The sequence below is a fragment of the Acanthisitta chloris genome, unplaced genomic scaffold (genome assembly GCF_000695815.1).
Source record: "Acanthisitta chloris isolate BGI_N310 unplaced genomic scaffold, ASM69581v1 scaffold30244, whole genome shotgun sequence".
NCBI lineage: Eukaryota > Metazoa > Chordata > Aves > Passeriformes > Acanthisittidae > Acanthisitta > Acanthisitta chloris.
In genome coordinates, this window is record NW_008668195.1 from 35364 (window position 1) to 52750 (window position 17387).

The window sequence follows — 17387 nt, forward strand, 5'->3', positions numbered from 1 at the left end:
AGGTGGAGCATTCACAGGATCTGGCTTCATTCGTGGGTGCAGTGAGGAGCAAGAGAAGGTGGAAGGTCAGAGAAACAAGGGTTTCTATGAACAGATCTGTGTTCTGTAAGGTGGAGCACTAACTTGTGGTAAATCAGAAGATAATGCCTTTTTAAATGTAGGGGTTTTTCATTGCTGCAGCTTTGGGATATTACATATGCAAAATCCAATACATGTGGATAATTCTTACTCCATTTTTTCTTACTCTACATTTGTCAGGAGAGTTTTTCCAATGCACCACAGAAGATGTTCAGTCATTTAAAATCTAGCTATTTTCAGTTATCTACTGACAAAACCCCATCATGTTTATTCTTAAAATAGGTTTTTGTGAACATTTTATTCAAACAGTTGGACAAGTTTGCTCTGACTTTTTTTGTTAAAGATCTATATATTGAAACAGTGATGGGGAATACAAGCACAAATAATGCTTTCATGAAAGTTTTTGGCAATTCACTGTGGGGATTTTTAATGAAAGCATAATGCAGCTTTAAATAAAGCATTGACTGCCTGTGAGTGCTACAATATAGATTCTCAGGGCTAGAAACCTTCAGGTATTCTCTGGTGTATTTCTAAGCTGTTTTCATGTCAGTTTCTTTTGACTTCATCCAGAAATTTGAAGTGTGTATTTTGGAAGTCACACATGCTTCCTGCACTATCAGGTATTTTGAAATAATGTGTAAGTAGCCAAAGATGCTCAGCTTGGGGAAGAGCTTTTCTTCATTTAAGGTAGTTAAAGTCAGTATTTGGATCTCCACTCTCCATTTCTGATGGATTTTTTTTCCTCACTATGTAAAGTCAGTCAAAACAAGACCAGAACATGATAATTTTGCCCATATTGAGTCATGTATTCTGAGATTAACTCCTCTTATTCCAGCAGAACTGTATATGGATTAAGATGACCAAGGTTATTGGGCTATAGCTTTTATGAAGTATCATCAAATTGTCCATCAGCATATTGATATATAGTACTTTTTTGCCCCAAATGTGCCGAGGCAGAAGTTACTTCGTATGATAGAAGACCCCAAAGCACAACTCAATTCCAAGAATGCCAAAAATCCCCTCAGAAACACAAGGTTTGGAAGACAATATTCTCCAGTTTATCTCCTACTTCCTTGTTCATTTCCTCAACTGCCCATAGGTCTCCAGTACTTTTTTCCAGTATCATATAGCCTAACCTTTTTCTGGTTTATTTTATGATTATAGGATTTTAATTGCCATTCTTTGTATGATAATACATTTTCAATTAATTGGTTGTCATATTTAATATTATCGGCTGACTCTGTTATGTTGTTGACTGCTGTATAACAGCACAGAGGTAGGAGAGGTGCAGCTCTCTGACCTGTGTGGTCAGTGTTGGAGATGAGACAGGGAACCCAGACACCAGTTCTGTCTCCCAGTTCATCTGTCTTTTATAGAAACAGTTGTCAGAAGATATGTCATGCAGGAAGTGGCTATTTTTCCAGTAGAGCCAGAACTAGTGTTTCAGGTGTGCCATCCAAAGTCAGGGATGAATTGGCCATTAATGCTAGTTTTGTGCCAAAGTTTTAGAAGTCAAGCTCTCTGCAAGGTTGTCTGTCTCTGAGGTTTTCAATACTAATCATCTTTTGCAATTGCAGGCAAGATGAAGACACAACAGCACTGACTGTGTTTATAGTAGTAGATTTTGTTTAATATTTTTCCTGGAGTTATTTTTTGCAGGTGGCCTTCCTGGCCTGTGTGTTTACTCTGTATTTGGAAACTTGTATGTTTTCAGGTCCAGTCATGTCTCACAAAGGTGTTTCCAAACAGAGAGTGACTAGAGGAGTGTCATGGTAAAGCTTAGACAGCTCATGTGTCAGGAATTATTGGCAAAGAAGTGCCCACATCCAAGTCGTAACAGTGCTTCCACCCTGTGATTAGGGAGGGTGTGGTGTGATGTAGCAGAGCTGTGCTTCAGCCCTAGGTACTGGGAGATGTGAAAGCTAGTAACAAGGAAAGAGAGAATACTATAGAAACTTCTCTGTTTTATTGCTTGAATTCTGACATTAAAGTTGAAGTCATGGTCAGGATTATATTAGACAAAAATAATAATAATAAAAATCAAAAATGACAAAGTATGGTGGTGCCATTTCATAACAGTATGCAAAGCACCCAAAAGAACAATCTTTAATAGTTTCTGGTTACCTTGTGTGCTCTTTATAGAGTAGGGATAAAATGGGAATGGACAGTTGTGGCATTTCTTCAGTGCAAGGTGGCAGGAGATCAAGGTGCCTGCTCTGCCCTGCCAACTTGAGTAAGTGTAGATACTGTGCCAGCTACTCTGAATGGACAAAGCACTCTTAAGTTTTGGGACAATATTGAAACTTCCAAAGAGTGGGGAGAATATGTTCAAGGCCTTTGATCAGATTTATTCTCTGCCCTCCTTAGATACACCTCTGAAGAGACAAAGCTCAGAATACAGATGGCAGTTCTTGTTCATCCCCAGACCAACAGGCACATTCAGGATGATACAGACTGTGTTTCTTTCCACAGATTTTGGAGCAGTAGTCTGAAATCAAAGATATAAGGCATTCCAGATGCTCTGTTTGTGTGTGGCAGCTGTCTGTGCTGTGCAGAACAGTTGTTGGTGCTGGAGTATGAGTCTGTGTTATTTAACTGTCATATTGGGAATATAACTTAAAAACCATATGTTGTTTGGAGAGCTGAACACCTGTGTAGGAATGCTACTTCAACTAATTTTTCTTCTTTCTTCTCAGTTCCTGCAGAACCTTTATTGTGCAAGTTTGCAGATGGAGGACAGAAAAAGAGACAGAATCAGAATAAATATATACAGAATGGAAGAGCATGGCACAGAGAAGGCGAGGTGAGACTTGTAAGTCCTCCCTTCAAGCTTTAGTGTGGGTGTGCAATAATGAATACTTACGAAAATGATAGGCATTGAGACTTCTTGGCTTGGCTCTTTGGCATATTAAAAATGTGCAAGCAACTCGTACCTGACAGTTTGCAACTCTGTTAAAAAATACTTAACTGTATCTTTCTTCAGAGGAAAAAAAAGACAAAATGTGAAACACATTAAAGTGAACAATAAAATCTCCTTCGACTTGGTTGTGTTATAAACTTCAGCTTTCTCACGTTATAAAACTACTAGAAATGTAACTTTATTTACATGTACTAAATAGTCCTTTGATCTATGCAGCACTGAAATGCACATCACTTTCACAAGATTAAAATACTATAGCAGTACCATGCAGCATTAATTTTTTTTTACTCAACAGCTTTTTTAATCTTTAATGTTCAAGATAATAGTTTCATAGACTTACTGTGGTTAGCAAGCCTAGACACCTCATTTATATGAGACAGGAAAATTCAAATGTGTCTTCTGAAAAACTGCACTTCCCATTCATTCTTCTAGTTAATATACTGTAGGCAACACCCTAACGTAATCATCTGCATGCTCTGACTCTCAAACACACACGTGTTGTCTTAGCCAGGTATTTCATAGATTGCATTTTGTTCCTTGTGCTGGGAACATAAACTTGTATTCACGGTCAATATTGCTGACTCTCTTCACTATGTAATTACTTCAATTAACCTTGCCCTAACTTATGGTAATAAACTATTTCAATACAAATTTTCAGTTAAAATTAATGGAACTAAAAAAAAGAAGTGAGAGAAATAATTTGCAATCAAAATAAATGTTGTCAACTCTTTCTTTTCCACTTTTTTTTTTTTTAAGGCTGGAATGACACTCACGTATGATCCAACCACAGCTGCTTTACAAAATGGGTATGTTGAATAATGGCACACTAAGAAAACAGAAGTTTGTGTTACGAAAGATGCACAGAAATGGCATTTAATAAATATTTCTGCATTTTCTAGATTTTATCCATCACCCTACAGTATTACAGCAAACAGAATGATCACTCAGACATCCATTACGCCATATATTGCTTCTCCGGTTTCCACATACCAGGTTTGTATTTAGACAGTAGCTGAAATGGTTCATTGGAGCTTATGTTTATTTATCAATAGCTACAGCTGGTTTTGTGAATTCTCCAATAACGCTTCATTTTAATGAAGTGGCCTCTTCATGCTGCATAGCATGAAAGTGACAGCCCTGAAACCTACGAGTGTGTGTTGCAGGAAGTGCAGTGATTTAATGAGTAGGGTCTTACAGCACAAAGTCTCTAACTTCAGCTGATGGCTAAGGTATTTGTAGCCACTTCTTCATTTCATATATGATTTTTCATTTTCTTTCAATCAAATGCTTTTAATGTAAATAATGTATCTTTAAAGCAATTAATCTTTATTTAAAACCTTCTCAATTTAGATACATTTATTTTCAAAGATACTTTTCCATGCGTTTTGAACTTTTCTCCATTTTTTCAGTCAGAAAGCCCAGCAATAGTGTGTGTTACATACTTGTACACCCATTACAAGTGTAAAGGGTACAGAAACTTGCTTGACATTAGAGAAGGAGATTTGAAAAAGGGTTCAGTGTTCAAATTATATTAGCATTCGATGTTTTTATGTCAGGAGTAAAGCCTTTAATAGTCTAGGACAGCATTTCTAAACCAAGGTTACTTTATTTTATACAATAAATTAAAGCATAAATCATGGACAGTTTTTTGTTTTAGAGCCCAGCTCAAGGCTTTCTGGAGAGGAACACTGGTAGGTGTCCTCTCGAGTCCCCATAAGGGACACTGATGACCAGTTCAACACTGAGAAATTACATGGAGCAGTTTTAGTACTTTGATATAGATCTCCTATGAATTCTCAATTTTAGAGTATTGTACATTTCAGTTTACAAACAACTTGCTTTTAGTGCAACTAGTATGGCAGTCTCAGACGGATGTTATGTAATTACTGCTTGAGACATGCCAATTATCCTAGTGTATGCTAAATTATGAGCTATTTTGACATTTTACTGTTTAACACATAGATGGGGTAAACATCAGCAATTCAGGTCATAAATAACCAAAACTAATTCAATTTAGAAAATTCTTACTGCTATGTGTCGGGGGAAGGAGAAGAGGCTGTTTTCTTTTTAGTGGGAGAGACATGCCAAGTCTTCTTACTTATTTTGTGTGAAAATGAATATGGAATGCAATGTAAAGAGCATATAGAAGGCAAGCAGATGCACTGTGGGCCATTTCATCAGTTTTCTCTTGCAGAAATTTCCATGTACCCTTCCAGTCCAGGTGAGAAGAATGAGGAAGAAGTGTCTAGTGTTAGTTTGGAGATCTAATGCCTTGCATGGCCAAAGTGTTGTGTAGCAGTTAAAACAGTGCTCTGTGGCATAAAGGGCAACTGGATTATTTTTATATGAATTTCTGAGGTAATTTATGCAACACATTGTTTGTTCTCAGCAGACAGTGCTAGTACTGTATTTTTCAGTATATTGAATCATTCTGCTTGGTACAGCAATATGTCAGAAATTACAGCAAGTTCTTACTCAGAAAGATATTCCAGTAAAATTAGCTGCTATTCTTTATTAAAATATAAATTATTTATCAATATATGACTCTCTGATATTCAGAATCCAAGTATAAGTTGGAAGTTGGCATGGAAACATACTACTTAGCAATACAGTATTGTTTTCAGGGCTTATTGAGATAGGCAGACCACAATCCATTATGTTTCCAGAAATGTAGTTACCAGTATTTCAATATACATGGCATGGAGCTTAAATTATTGTGGATGGAGTTATTAATATCATTATGCTTGAAATGCCGCAGTAATTGGAATTGAAAATTAAATTGAAGTATTCTGTATTGGGGAGGAAGGAGGTTCTTGGCCAGAAGAGTTTTGCAATTTGAGTATTAGTCACATCTTCATTACTGATCCCTTCTCACTGAAACCTGCAGCATTCTGTCTTCTACGCAACAGGACATATCACAAGAGCATAGTTGTGTTTTTTTTTCTTTGAGGCATGGTATAACCTGCTCCTAGATTTATTCTTATTAAAGGTAAACAAATTTAATAAAGTTTTGGCTAGTGTTTGTTTCTGCAACTCCCGTATACCCAAATGACTGTACTAAGCCAGTTACTATCATAGTGTGAGTAGATTAGCCAAAGCTTTAGTCAGGCTGTACCAGTATTTTTGTCATTAAGATTTAGCCTGAGGAAAGGGAGGATTCCAGTCATTAATTCCATTTTTGAACTCCTGTTTGCTCTTTTCCTGGTTGAAAAACAAAAAAAATTACTCTGATTTGAAAGTCAGTACCAAAAGGAGGGAAGAAATATTTCCATCTTGTAGAAAATACCTTACCTGGATTTTTTTCAAGACTGTCTACCCGTCCTATTCACAGGACTCTGGGAATGATGGTAGAGGTATTTGAAGGGCTTTAAATGTCCAGCAGCAGTGGTGAGTCAGTTCTTGTGTGCAGCACAGGTCAGAATCCTGCCTTATCCTACACACCTCCAGCAGGTGGGGAGGAAACATTTTTGTTCTTACCTCTAATATTTCTTGCAGCACACTGTTTCAAAGAGCTACTGCAACCAGTTCTTTTTAGCTAGGATAACCGTATAACCTATGAGTTTGCCTTTTACTCTTTTAAATTTACTTTGTCATGCTAAGTGAACCATGCTACCTCAATTAAAGTATTCAGGTGGTTATTGTTTTTGGAGAGAAGATGTGCTTGTTGCAAGGGCAGGGATGCTCATCAGAACCTTCTCCTCTCCTGTGTTTGGGGAATAACATACTGCAATGTCTTGGAGAAGAACAGTTCTCCTAAATCTTCCCATTTTCCCTGTAACAGGATTACATCAGAATTCCTGATTTCTTTTTCATTTGTGGAAATCCAGTAACGTATTTTATTCTGATCATGCTAGAAGAAGGCAAATGATGCTATGTCTTCTGAAATCCCAATTACTTTTCCACAGCAAAATTTCCAAGACAGACAGTGCCTCCTTTATCAACATAACAGAAATCTGTCATACATGTATTTGAACCCTTTCAGTGTACTTGAGTGTTTCTGAATCCTGCACTAAAAACACAGTGTATTGGTCTGAAAGGTGTATGTGGTATATTGTCTCCAGATCTTGTCTCTGATTCACAGGTACAATAAACACATTTTTCGTAGAAAACAGTGTTCCACAGAGTGACTAATTGGATGAAAAAGTCAATAAATAGGGGGCTTGTTAACATGATTTATTAAATTATCACTATATCTCAGTTGGAATATTTAGGAAAAGAATGAATAAAATGAAAAATAAAATACCATTTTTGTTCTAGGTTCAGAGTCCTTCTTGGATGCAGCCTCAACCATATATAATGCAGCACCCAGTAAGTTTTTATGCTTCTCCATTGCTGTGTTACTGATCGTATAAACATTTTACATACTTTAAGCAACAGGAAGTAGGTCAATTCCTGCCCAATTACTTCCAGAGTTTTGACAATTGCATCATTATAGAGTCATGGATCAGAATGAAAAGTGAAACAGATATTAACCTCAATTAGGGCCTCATTTTATTAGTTAAAATAGAGAAAGCCAGCTTGAGGGTATCGAGGTGATGAGGACCATTAGAGTTAGTAAGTCAACATCCCGAGGAAACTGGGGTTTTTGTTTTTTATTAATTTTAATGGAAAGCACCTTGCAAATACCAATGTTTTACATACTGTTTACCTTCCAGGAGCTGAAATCGAAGACCCAGTGTTTTAGAATAGGTTCATAATAGTTCAGACTGGATAATTTGTGAAAGACAGATGGACGTAGTGATATAAATGACATTATGGGCACTCATTTGAAAAAACCTGCATAGCTTGTTCTGGTTTCACCACTCATGAGTAATTCTAGTCTCCCTACGCTTTTGGCTGTGGCATCTGTACCAGACTGTCAGGCATTCTAATCTATACTCTCCCATGGTATTTTGCTTCTTATCTTTGTCACTTACCAATTAAGTACCATTATATCTGAGCCTTACTAGGTTTCGTGAGATGTTCATTACTAATAACAGGTGCTTTGATATATACATTCTGTAGTTAACAAATACATCTGTTTCCAGATGTAGAGGGTTATTTTCTTGACTTTAATTAACCTTTCCATGTAGATTATAGAATGTAAATCTTCTTGGCAGAACATTTTCTTCTTGTGCATGCAGAGAAGGTTATGCTGAACCAGAACACCCTCTCACACACTTAATTGTGGTTGTATTTATAGTTTTTGATGTCAAATACACACACACACACACACACACAACACACACACACCAGGTTTTAACTTGCCTCTCTATCAACATAGCTTTTCATAAAAAAACATCTCGCAAATCATGCTGTGAAAGATGCAAGTTGGTATGTTGTTATTATTTAGTTGTAGGTGCATTAGTTTTGCAGGTACACAAGAAGAGATTTCACAATTGAAAATAAAGATCTGGATTCCTGACTTAAGTTTGGTTTTGGCCTGTGCAAAGACTGGTGCTGTCTTGCTCATTTGCTTTTCAGAGAAGTTTGCAGTCTTCAGACAGGAAATTCTTTCACTGTTTGATGTGCCTGTGACTCATTTCATCTACACTGATCACATGGTTGTTTTTCCAACTATATACTTCTTATTCTCTTCTTTTTTTCCTTTCTTTTTAAGGATTAGTTATTGATTCAGAATACTGGCTTTCAGTGCACTGCAATTATTTCTGTTAGTTTTGAGCCTTCATCAATTTTAATCACACTTCTGCAAGCATAAGTCTTACAAAGTATTTGGAAAAGTGTTTTTGTAGAACATGATTGGTAAAGTGAAATTTCTTGATAGTCCTCCATTTCTGTAAACTCTGAAAACCTTATGAGTGTGCTCTCTGTACTTAGCAAGCTGAAGTGTTTAAAAATTCAGTGTATCATTTTTATGAAGGTAACAAAATGCTACAGAAGTGATAGAAATGTCATCACTGCAGCTAGGATTTAGACAAAAAGTCAGCATTGCTAACTCATTCCTCTGAAATCTGTGTGCCAATGAAACCAGCCATTAAGTAGGGGAGTTGTCTTGTGTGTGAACATTGTGTGTGATGGGTAGAATTCTCCCAACACAAGTGTTCCTCCAAAGCCTCCATTCCTGAAGATGAGATAAAAGTTTCTTCCTAAAGCCTGAAATTCCAAAGCTTAAACTAAGTGAATCTGTACCTGGTAACATGTGAAAATTGCTTTCAAGTTAGCATGTGGTTAAACTCACATTTTACAAAGTGTTTTCAACATCTCTGTCAAGTGCATTGCACTCAGTTGTGTGTTCAGTGGGAAGTCAGTGCAGATCTTTACCCCATTACCAAACTGCAAGTCACAACTGCTCGAGTAGAATATTCAGAATGCTCTAGATCTGCTTCTTGAGTCAATGCCTGGGATTAAGAAGAGCTTTTGTTATATATCCCCTCAGAAGAACAGTCCATACTTAGACTCTAAAATCAAAAATGAAATTAAAATCTGAGTGTTGCAACCATTTCTTTCCTTTTCTTTTAACAGGGTGCTGTACTGACTCCCTCCATGGACCACACCATGTCACTACAGCCTGCGTCAATGATAAGCCCTCTGACACAGCAGATGAGTCATCTTTCATTAGGCAGTACTGGAACAGTATGTAGCAATTTAATACAAAATAGAACTTACACAAGTAGAAAACACGGCATGTACATCACAGTATGCCTGTGCATCTTGCATGTAGGAAAAAGTTATCCTTTAAGGCATCTTTCATCCAATAAACTGTCTCCATTTTATATGTTATTCAGCTGTTTTTATCCAGTCTACTAGCAGATCAGAAATTGGGAATGAGTAAATAGAAATAGATCAAAGCAAATGAAAGTAACCCATGAGGTCACTTCAGAGTTGTATTGAAAAGAAAATTTAAGTAGTTGTTTTTACTCTTTGTATTCCTTTCTGCAGCTCTGATCTCTTAAAGTATGGAATAGAAACTAAACCAGAAGAGGGGATGCGGGCTAGCTTCTGAAGTGCAAGACCCTTCTTCTGTGAGCAGATAGGATTAAAAAGAGAAAATATGATGATTGGGATTAACAGAGAAGGAAAAGTCCTTTACATAGTCTTTGAAGACTAAATTTGAGTTTTCTTAGAATAGATACATGACTTTTCTGGGAGGCCTGTTGATTTCAGACACAGAAGTCTTTCTCTCGTGTATATTGCTTTAGGGAAACCATCAAGATCTGTTAAATAATATCATAATAGGTGTTTTGGATACTCTTAAATTTACATTGGGCTTTAACTCAACGTAATGGATTCTGTCTTTCTAGTACATGCCAGCCACAACAGCTATGCAAGGAGCCTACATACCCCAATACACACATGTCCAGACAGCAGCGGTTCCTGTTGAGGTCAGTATATTTTATAAAAGACTAGAGATAAGAGATATGAATATGATACAGATTTTATTTTTTTTTTTGCTAGGAAAACCAGTGCTTAAAGGCAAATATTGTAACTGTGAATGCAATGTTATTAAAAGTATAAAGTGTCATTATTCTCAACTAATATAGCTAGTATTATAACAAAGAATTATCTGTACTTATAGCAGAATAGTACTTGGAGCAATCTTCTGTGTGGACATAGCTTAGGGAAACCTTGTGTTTTGTGAAACCCAACTCCAATAGGAACAAGCCAGGGAGAATATGGTAGTTTTGATTTTTCATCTAGTTTACCTGTGAGCAAAATTCTCTGCCGAAAGATCACAACTCTAACTTTTTGCAAAGAATCCCAGTTTGACCCTGGCATCTCAGGATACTGTGGATATTTGCCTAATGAACCCCTCTGTTGAAGTTTGTCTACTATTTTGACTGACTTACCACACACACTTCCATAGGTCAGTACTTCTTTAATAGAGGACCCAGACAAGGTGTGCTGCAGCTCTTGTATTCAGAATGAGTGCTAGACAGTCTCTTCCAGAGCTTCTGAGAAACAAAAATAAAATTCAATTGAAAGTCTGTTTGTCCAGAAACTCCAGGATTTGGTTCAGTTTGGTGCATCTGCTCATGTGGATTAGAAAAGTACTTTTGGTAATTAGCTAATTGGTCTGTCTGCCAGAGCACTGTCAGCTGAGTTAATTCCCTGGTTTGTGGGGGGGTCTGGGTGCAAAGTCCCATCTTCAATGCTTTGTGTTGCCTAGTACCAAGTGCATCATGGTACTCATAGCGATACTGTTTGTACCTGTGGTAAGTAGATCTCATTCTTCTCAATGCCCCTCAAAAGGAGAGGGACAGAATGCACTTTTCCATTTGCACATAGGAAATATTCTAGGAGTTACTTGCTCTCTGTGTATTTATTTCTGTAATATCAAAAGTTTAAAGTTTTGGGGGTTTTAAAATTATTGTCAATGCAGCTGAGGAAATACAAGGTTTGCATGATTATTTCTCTGTTTGCTGAAATGTAAATCAGTGTAGATTTACATTTCAGCAATGTACATTACACCTCAAATTTGGAATGCCTCACTTGAGAAGTGGAAAGATTCTAGATTTGAAGACTGTTAATTGCATGTGTAACACTGAAATACAGATTGCAGGTAAAGGTACCTGATTTTGTGTCTCATGGCTTGTCTTCCTTTCTGTTTGCAGGAAGCCAGTGGTCAGCAACAGGTTACAGTAGAGACATCCAGTGACCATTCTCCGTATACGTATCAGCAAAATAAGTAACTGTGAGGTAGGGGCTCATCCTGTCTCATGAAAGATGTGAATTCAAAGATACTTTATTTCATAACTTACAGTTCTCTGTATTGAATTTTTTGTTTGTGTCATATACATAATACTGGTGATAATATCTGGGGAGAGACAGTGAAGTTAATTTGAACTTGGCCAGAGTTAGAAGCCAGGGAAGGAAACATGGGATCCAGAAGTGAGTTAATGAATTATGAGTAATATTGTTTTAATTATTTCTCTATAGCATAACTGGATTATGTTGGATTTTAATTTGTTCATCTTGGCAACATGCTGTATACAGGAATAACAATGAATTAGTGCAAAAATATGAGAATCAAAATGCTAAAGGGAACTGTATTTATAGACATGTCTTGCTCTTGTTCTGTGGTACATGTAAGATTGGAAGCAGCTTTGTGACTGACTTACAAACCACAGGCAGGGAGGTGGTCTGGTAGAAATCTTTGCTGACCTTTTCTCCTGAAGACTTCCCTGCTCATCATTTTTTCTAGGAAAAAGCAGTTTGGTCCAGAATTTTGTCAGTTAATTTTTAATCCACATCCTCGTTTGGCTCTAATTCCAGAGTATTACTTTCCTATTCCAGGTTTCCTCTGGTTTTGCTTGCATGGCCCTATTTTTTTACTAGCCAATCATTAGCTTTACCTGAACTTCTTTCATGCAAAATTTTCGCTTTCTGTACATTTCTGTCCTGAAAACATTGCTTGCACTAACGGCTCCCTTCTCCATGATCCATGTTTTAAAATTCTGGAATCTAATTCTTTCTTAACTCATTTTTCTCAAATGCTTTGTAAGCTAGGCAACTTGGCTACGTAATTTTTTTGTATCACGTTTTCTAAGACCTCACACTGAAAATTTCCATTCAGCTGCAATAATGTGCTAGAGACTGTCCTAGAAGGGTTATTCAACAGCCCTTGTGGCATTTATTACATACTAAAAATCATAATGAGTTATGTGCTACAGTTGTGTGATATTCTCTCTAAAATGTATTGATCCAACAGTCCAACACGTTTTGGCATTACCTTTGATTCCACAGGTCAGCTGTGCTATTTGATGCCATTGTTATCCCTGTTATTGGCGTAACAGCTTCTTATGTGCTGCAGAGTATAAAGATGGAAGCAAACCAGTGGGGAAACTTGGCAAACTCAACAGATGGCACAGCCTGCGTAGCACAGCATATGACCTGTGTTATTCCTGTAGTCTGGCCAAATGCTGGTATCTAGAGAAAGCCCACATCCTTGATTTGCTTCCAGGGCAGGGAGAAAGCAAAGCCACAGACTCTTCTCATTATCCATCTTCTAGTGTTAAAATCATGACTCCTGCATGTTTCCCATGCCAAGACTGTTGCCTGGTGTTAACTGCTTTTCAAGGAATTATTTGTTTTGCCTTAAGTCTTCCCTCTGGGCATGTAAAACCTCCTTACCAGTAGAGATCTGTGGTAGATGGTGAAGCATAATCCTGCATGTCATATCCCCATCCTGCCTGTCTCTCCTAGCCTGTCAGTATCTTTCCCATAGACCGAGGCCAGGCAGGAGGAGCAGCCTTAAGTCTCGTGAAGTGTTGCCGTCTGAGACACATATTGTAATGATGACTCTGTGTAGAATACCAAGCTCTGTGAGCAACTCTGTGTGTTTGCTGTAAGCCAGTTCTCAGCGTATTTTATTCTTCAGAGCAGCACTGTTACCTGTATTTATATGCAGTAGGAGCCAGTGAAATCTGTGTCAGCAGTGTCTGTAGCAGTGAGCATGTGGGAAGTTTAATATTACTCAGCTGATTTCAGCCTCAGAGTATGACATTTGGTATTTCTGTCCCTGGAACATGCTGGTACTTGTCTTGCTTAAGACAGGTGAAGGGGAGGGATTCGACAGTTATTTCATGCCCTAAATACAGGGAACACTGCAGTCTCTTGAACGTTGTGGCTTTGTTACTGTTGTCAAACTGAAACTTTTTTCTAAATGCACATGCAGCACTTTTGGGAATGTCCTATTAAAAGTCAATCTACATATTCCCATAAAGGAGGAGTAAATGGCAACTAGCCCATTTGCACAAGTGGATGCAGTCAATCAGAAATACACAGCGTCTTTCCTTTGGCAGCTGCATTTAATAACTTAATAGCTTCTTTTCAACAAGTTGCTACTATGTGAAAAATAGTTAAAGGGACTTGAAAAAACCCCATTGTATATGCACCTATAAATGTACAAGCCTTAAAATACCAGACTTTGCCTTGCCTTGAGAAATTAAAAAATTGTCTAAACTTTTTTTCATTAGATGGGTATTTTTTTAAACCCACATGGCAATATAAGCCAGTGCAGTAAATTGAGAAGTTCTGCCTTCACATTTGATGAGCCCTGAATTGCTGTTTAGTGTTACTGTCACAGAGGCACAGTAGCTGTCTCTGCATTAGCTGTTGTACATAGCCTGCCTGAGTCTGCACCGAAAGAAAGTTGTGTCCTTTTCCAGAGATCAAAAGCCTTGGAGATGCTACAGGAGTAAGCTAACACACTCAACCACTTTTGGTCAATTAAAAGGAAATACCAATAACAAAACAACAGAGAAGGGAAGAGCTTTGAGTGCAGCCTCACAGTTCCCCAGTGGGAGCTCTGCATGCTGAGCAGGTATTAGAGATAGAGGGGGAAATAGAGTACAGGCTGTGTCCTGGCGCAGAGCCTTATTCTGGGAAGGGTGAGCACCTGGAGTGCCACCTATGTTACTTCTTGGATTTGTACTCAAATTCACTTGGTCTCCTCACGGCTGTCTGAAATAGGAAATTATTTAGTTTTGTGGACAGCTACATTAGCAAAAAAGCATGTGATTGTAACTCCACTCTAGCTCTGACCTTTCTGTGTTACAGATGTCCAGTGTTGACCTGGCCTGGAGAAGGGTGCAAAGGCTGAAACAATCATGGATTTTACTGATCAATTGTGCTTTAGGAATTATTGACAGTTTTGCACAGGTTCTTGAAAATGTTATTTATAATGAAATCAACTAAAACTATTTTTGCTATAAGTTCTATAAGGTGCATATGAAAAACCTTAAATTCATCTAGTAGCTGTTCCCATGAACAGGTTTATTTTAGTAAAAAAAAAAATTTTTATCAAGTGTTATGACGCAAAAAAAAATATTCAAATTTCTGGGTATGCACAGATGACCACGAAGACTTATTCACGTGCATGACAGAATTTGTGTTTTGGTTTATTTTTATTTTGTTTGTTTCTTATTTTGTTCCTTTTTTTTTCCTTTTTTTTTGTATGAAATGGATTTTCTGAAGTTTAAAATAGTAAAACATCTAAGATGATGTTCTGTGCTTGCAGTGTGTGAGTGTTGCTTTAGTGCAGTGTTGCAGTTATAGTGTCTGGTCTTTTAGCTTTCTGTTTTTCTTTTAATGTAGTGTGAAGTGTCTTATCCTTTTCTATAAATTCCAATTTGCCTTAAATCTTTCGATGCTGTAGCTGTTTCAGTAAGTAGTCCAAACTAATGGTGTAGAATGCTTTGACCAAATGAGCTGGTCTATTATGCCTTGTAAAACAGCAGCATAGGGCTTTTAAAGGTAGTCAATAAAAATTGCTGAAAATTTGGCTTTTTTAATGTGTAGTAAGTGTTTTTAATGATTTTTCACATAATATGTAAGGTAGTGAAATGCAAGAGGGGAAAAATGTTTTGTGTGAAACACATTTTCTGACTGGGGAAATTTTAATAGGATAAATCGTTTGTAAGGCCATATGCCAATAGTTCCCTCTGGTAGTTTGAATGATTTAGGAACTCTGCTGTATGATGCAATGTAAAATCTTTTTTTGCCTTTTTTTCAGAAACTAACTTGATGTTCTAGTTTTAGCATAAGTAGAGTAGGGAGTTTGGGGTGAAGATATCACCGAATGTTTTTGTCCTTCCTTTATACTAATGATAGTGCTTTAGGATGAGGATTGTGCTGAGACTTAGCAAACAGAAAAGTTGCTATTACAGCAAAATGGCAAAAGCTAAAGGACTCGTTTTCAAACATATGCTGAGATTTACGTAGAAGCATAATTGATTGGGTACTAGCTCTCTATAGTAGGTAAATAAAAATAAAAAGACTTGGCACTTTTAAAAGGTAACTTTACCAAAGAACAAAGAGCCAGTAACCAATAATTCTGATTTGTCTCAGCATTGCGTCTTCTGTACTCTTTATTTTTGCCGGACCAGTTTGCGGTTAGGAGAATGTGCCTTTTTTGTACATTTGCATTTAGGTTTTATAATTTTAATTGATGTATGGACACAAAAGCATGAAGGAAGACTTGGATCCAAGCAGTGCCACACTTTACATCATCACTACAAGTGTTAAGTGTAAAGAAAACCAATTTTGAAACTATGAAATTCCTGATTCATAAATACACAGTTATTTGTACTTCACATATTAGATAATTCACTGCTACTAAAGCTCTTTATTACAATTGCATATGTTTTAAATCAAATGATAAATTAAGTTGTCTTCCAAAACTGTGTACTTCTCTGGTCAGCTGTATATGATCAGTTATCTACCTCAAAGTTTATTTCCTTTTGTATTGGGACAGGTTGCTGGCCCTCCCTGTTTCCACAGACCAAATCATCCTAGCTCGGGAGCTAGGGCTAAGCAGTTGTTTCTTTCAAGTATTTTTTAGTTTTTAAATTTTGTGTGAGTATTGGAGTATAGATGTCGGTGACATTTCATAGTTTCAAAAGTAAATTGCTGCTCTGAGAAGTGTAGATTCTAGTGAAATGCATAGTCATAAGAGATGTTTTTGTTTTTTCTTTTTTTAAAAAGTTGTGGTATTATTGGTTCTATGCTCCCTGGAATATTACTGCTTTGTAAAAGTCCAGACTTCCTGCAGCACCTTGCCTGTATTTGGTAACTTTCCAAACCTGGATCTCTCACTACTTGCTATTTTTGCGTTGATTAAAACTGCAGTATGATAGCTGTGTTAGAGGGAAGGAAGAGTTGCTGCCAGAAATGTCTGAACTAAGTGCCATACTCATTGTCTGGGTAAGATTTGGGAAATTTAACCTCTGTACATAAAGAAATAATCAGTTACTTAAACATCACATAGTAGACAGCCATTAAATTATAAAAAATTAATTTATGAAGAAAGACCTTTTGTACAGATTGAAAAAAAAAGATTTTCATAGAGATATCTATATGATCAAGAGAGTTAATTTTTTATTTTTGTTTTACTAGTGCCACAAACTTGCCAGTGGTAACTTATTTGTCCGGTTCAAGATAACTCTGTAGTTTTGTTTCCTAGGACTTGTTGTTAAACGCCAAAAGACATTTTTGAACTGTAAATTTGATTAGATTGTTAGCTTTTTTCTGTTTTATTTCTTTGAAAACTTTTGAATAAAAAAGATTAAAAAAAAAAAGAAAATGCATTGTCTTTTTCTTTCAGTCCTTTATTGGTGGAAAACCCACACAGGTTATGGTGAAACCTTCACGTTTATCCTGAAATGTTTGGAGTTCCTTTCTAATTTACAGTCTGGGGTTTTTCCTTCTCTGTCTTCTGTTAAGATCAAATTTTAACTCTTTCAAGCCACACCACAAAGTCACTTACACTTTCAGACAAAACAGAAGACATATGAAAAATTTATGATGAAATGTCTGATTTGAATGCAAGAACTCTGTCGTCCTCTGCGTCAGCCTGCATGGAGAGTTGTGTGTAACCAGCCTTGCAAGCCGTAGTTGTAATTGCAAGCCCGTTTTCCAGAAGTAAGGGTGGAGATGGAGGGTCACGTTG

General features: G+C 37.0%; 1 protein-coding gene across 1 annotated transcript in view; it reads left to right on the forward strand.

Annotated features, from left to right (window-relative positions):
• Nucleotides 1-17010, forward strand: part of RBMS1 (RNA binding motif, single stranded interacting protein 1) — a gene marked incomplete at its 5' end in the record, with an annotated part of 41282 nt that extends 24272 nt beyond the window's left edge. Inside the window, 8 exons of the mRNA XM_009072803.1 lie at nt 2775-2881; nt 3755-3804; nt 3898-3991; nt 7256-7306; nt 9461-9571; nt 10240-10320; nt 11551-11635; nt 14498-17010. Coding sequence (XP_009071051.1) covers nt 2775-2881; nt 3755-3804; nt 3898-3991; nt 7256-7306; nt 9461-9571; nt 10240-10320; nt 11551-11628 — 572 coding nt within the window. The remainder of the gene's footprint in view (nt 1-2774; nt 2882-3754; nt 3805-3897; nt 3992-7255; nt 7307-9460; nt 9572-10239; nt 10321-11550; nt 11636-14497) is intronic.
• Nucleotides 17011-17387: the final 377 nt, after the last annotated feature.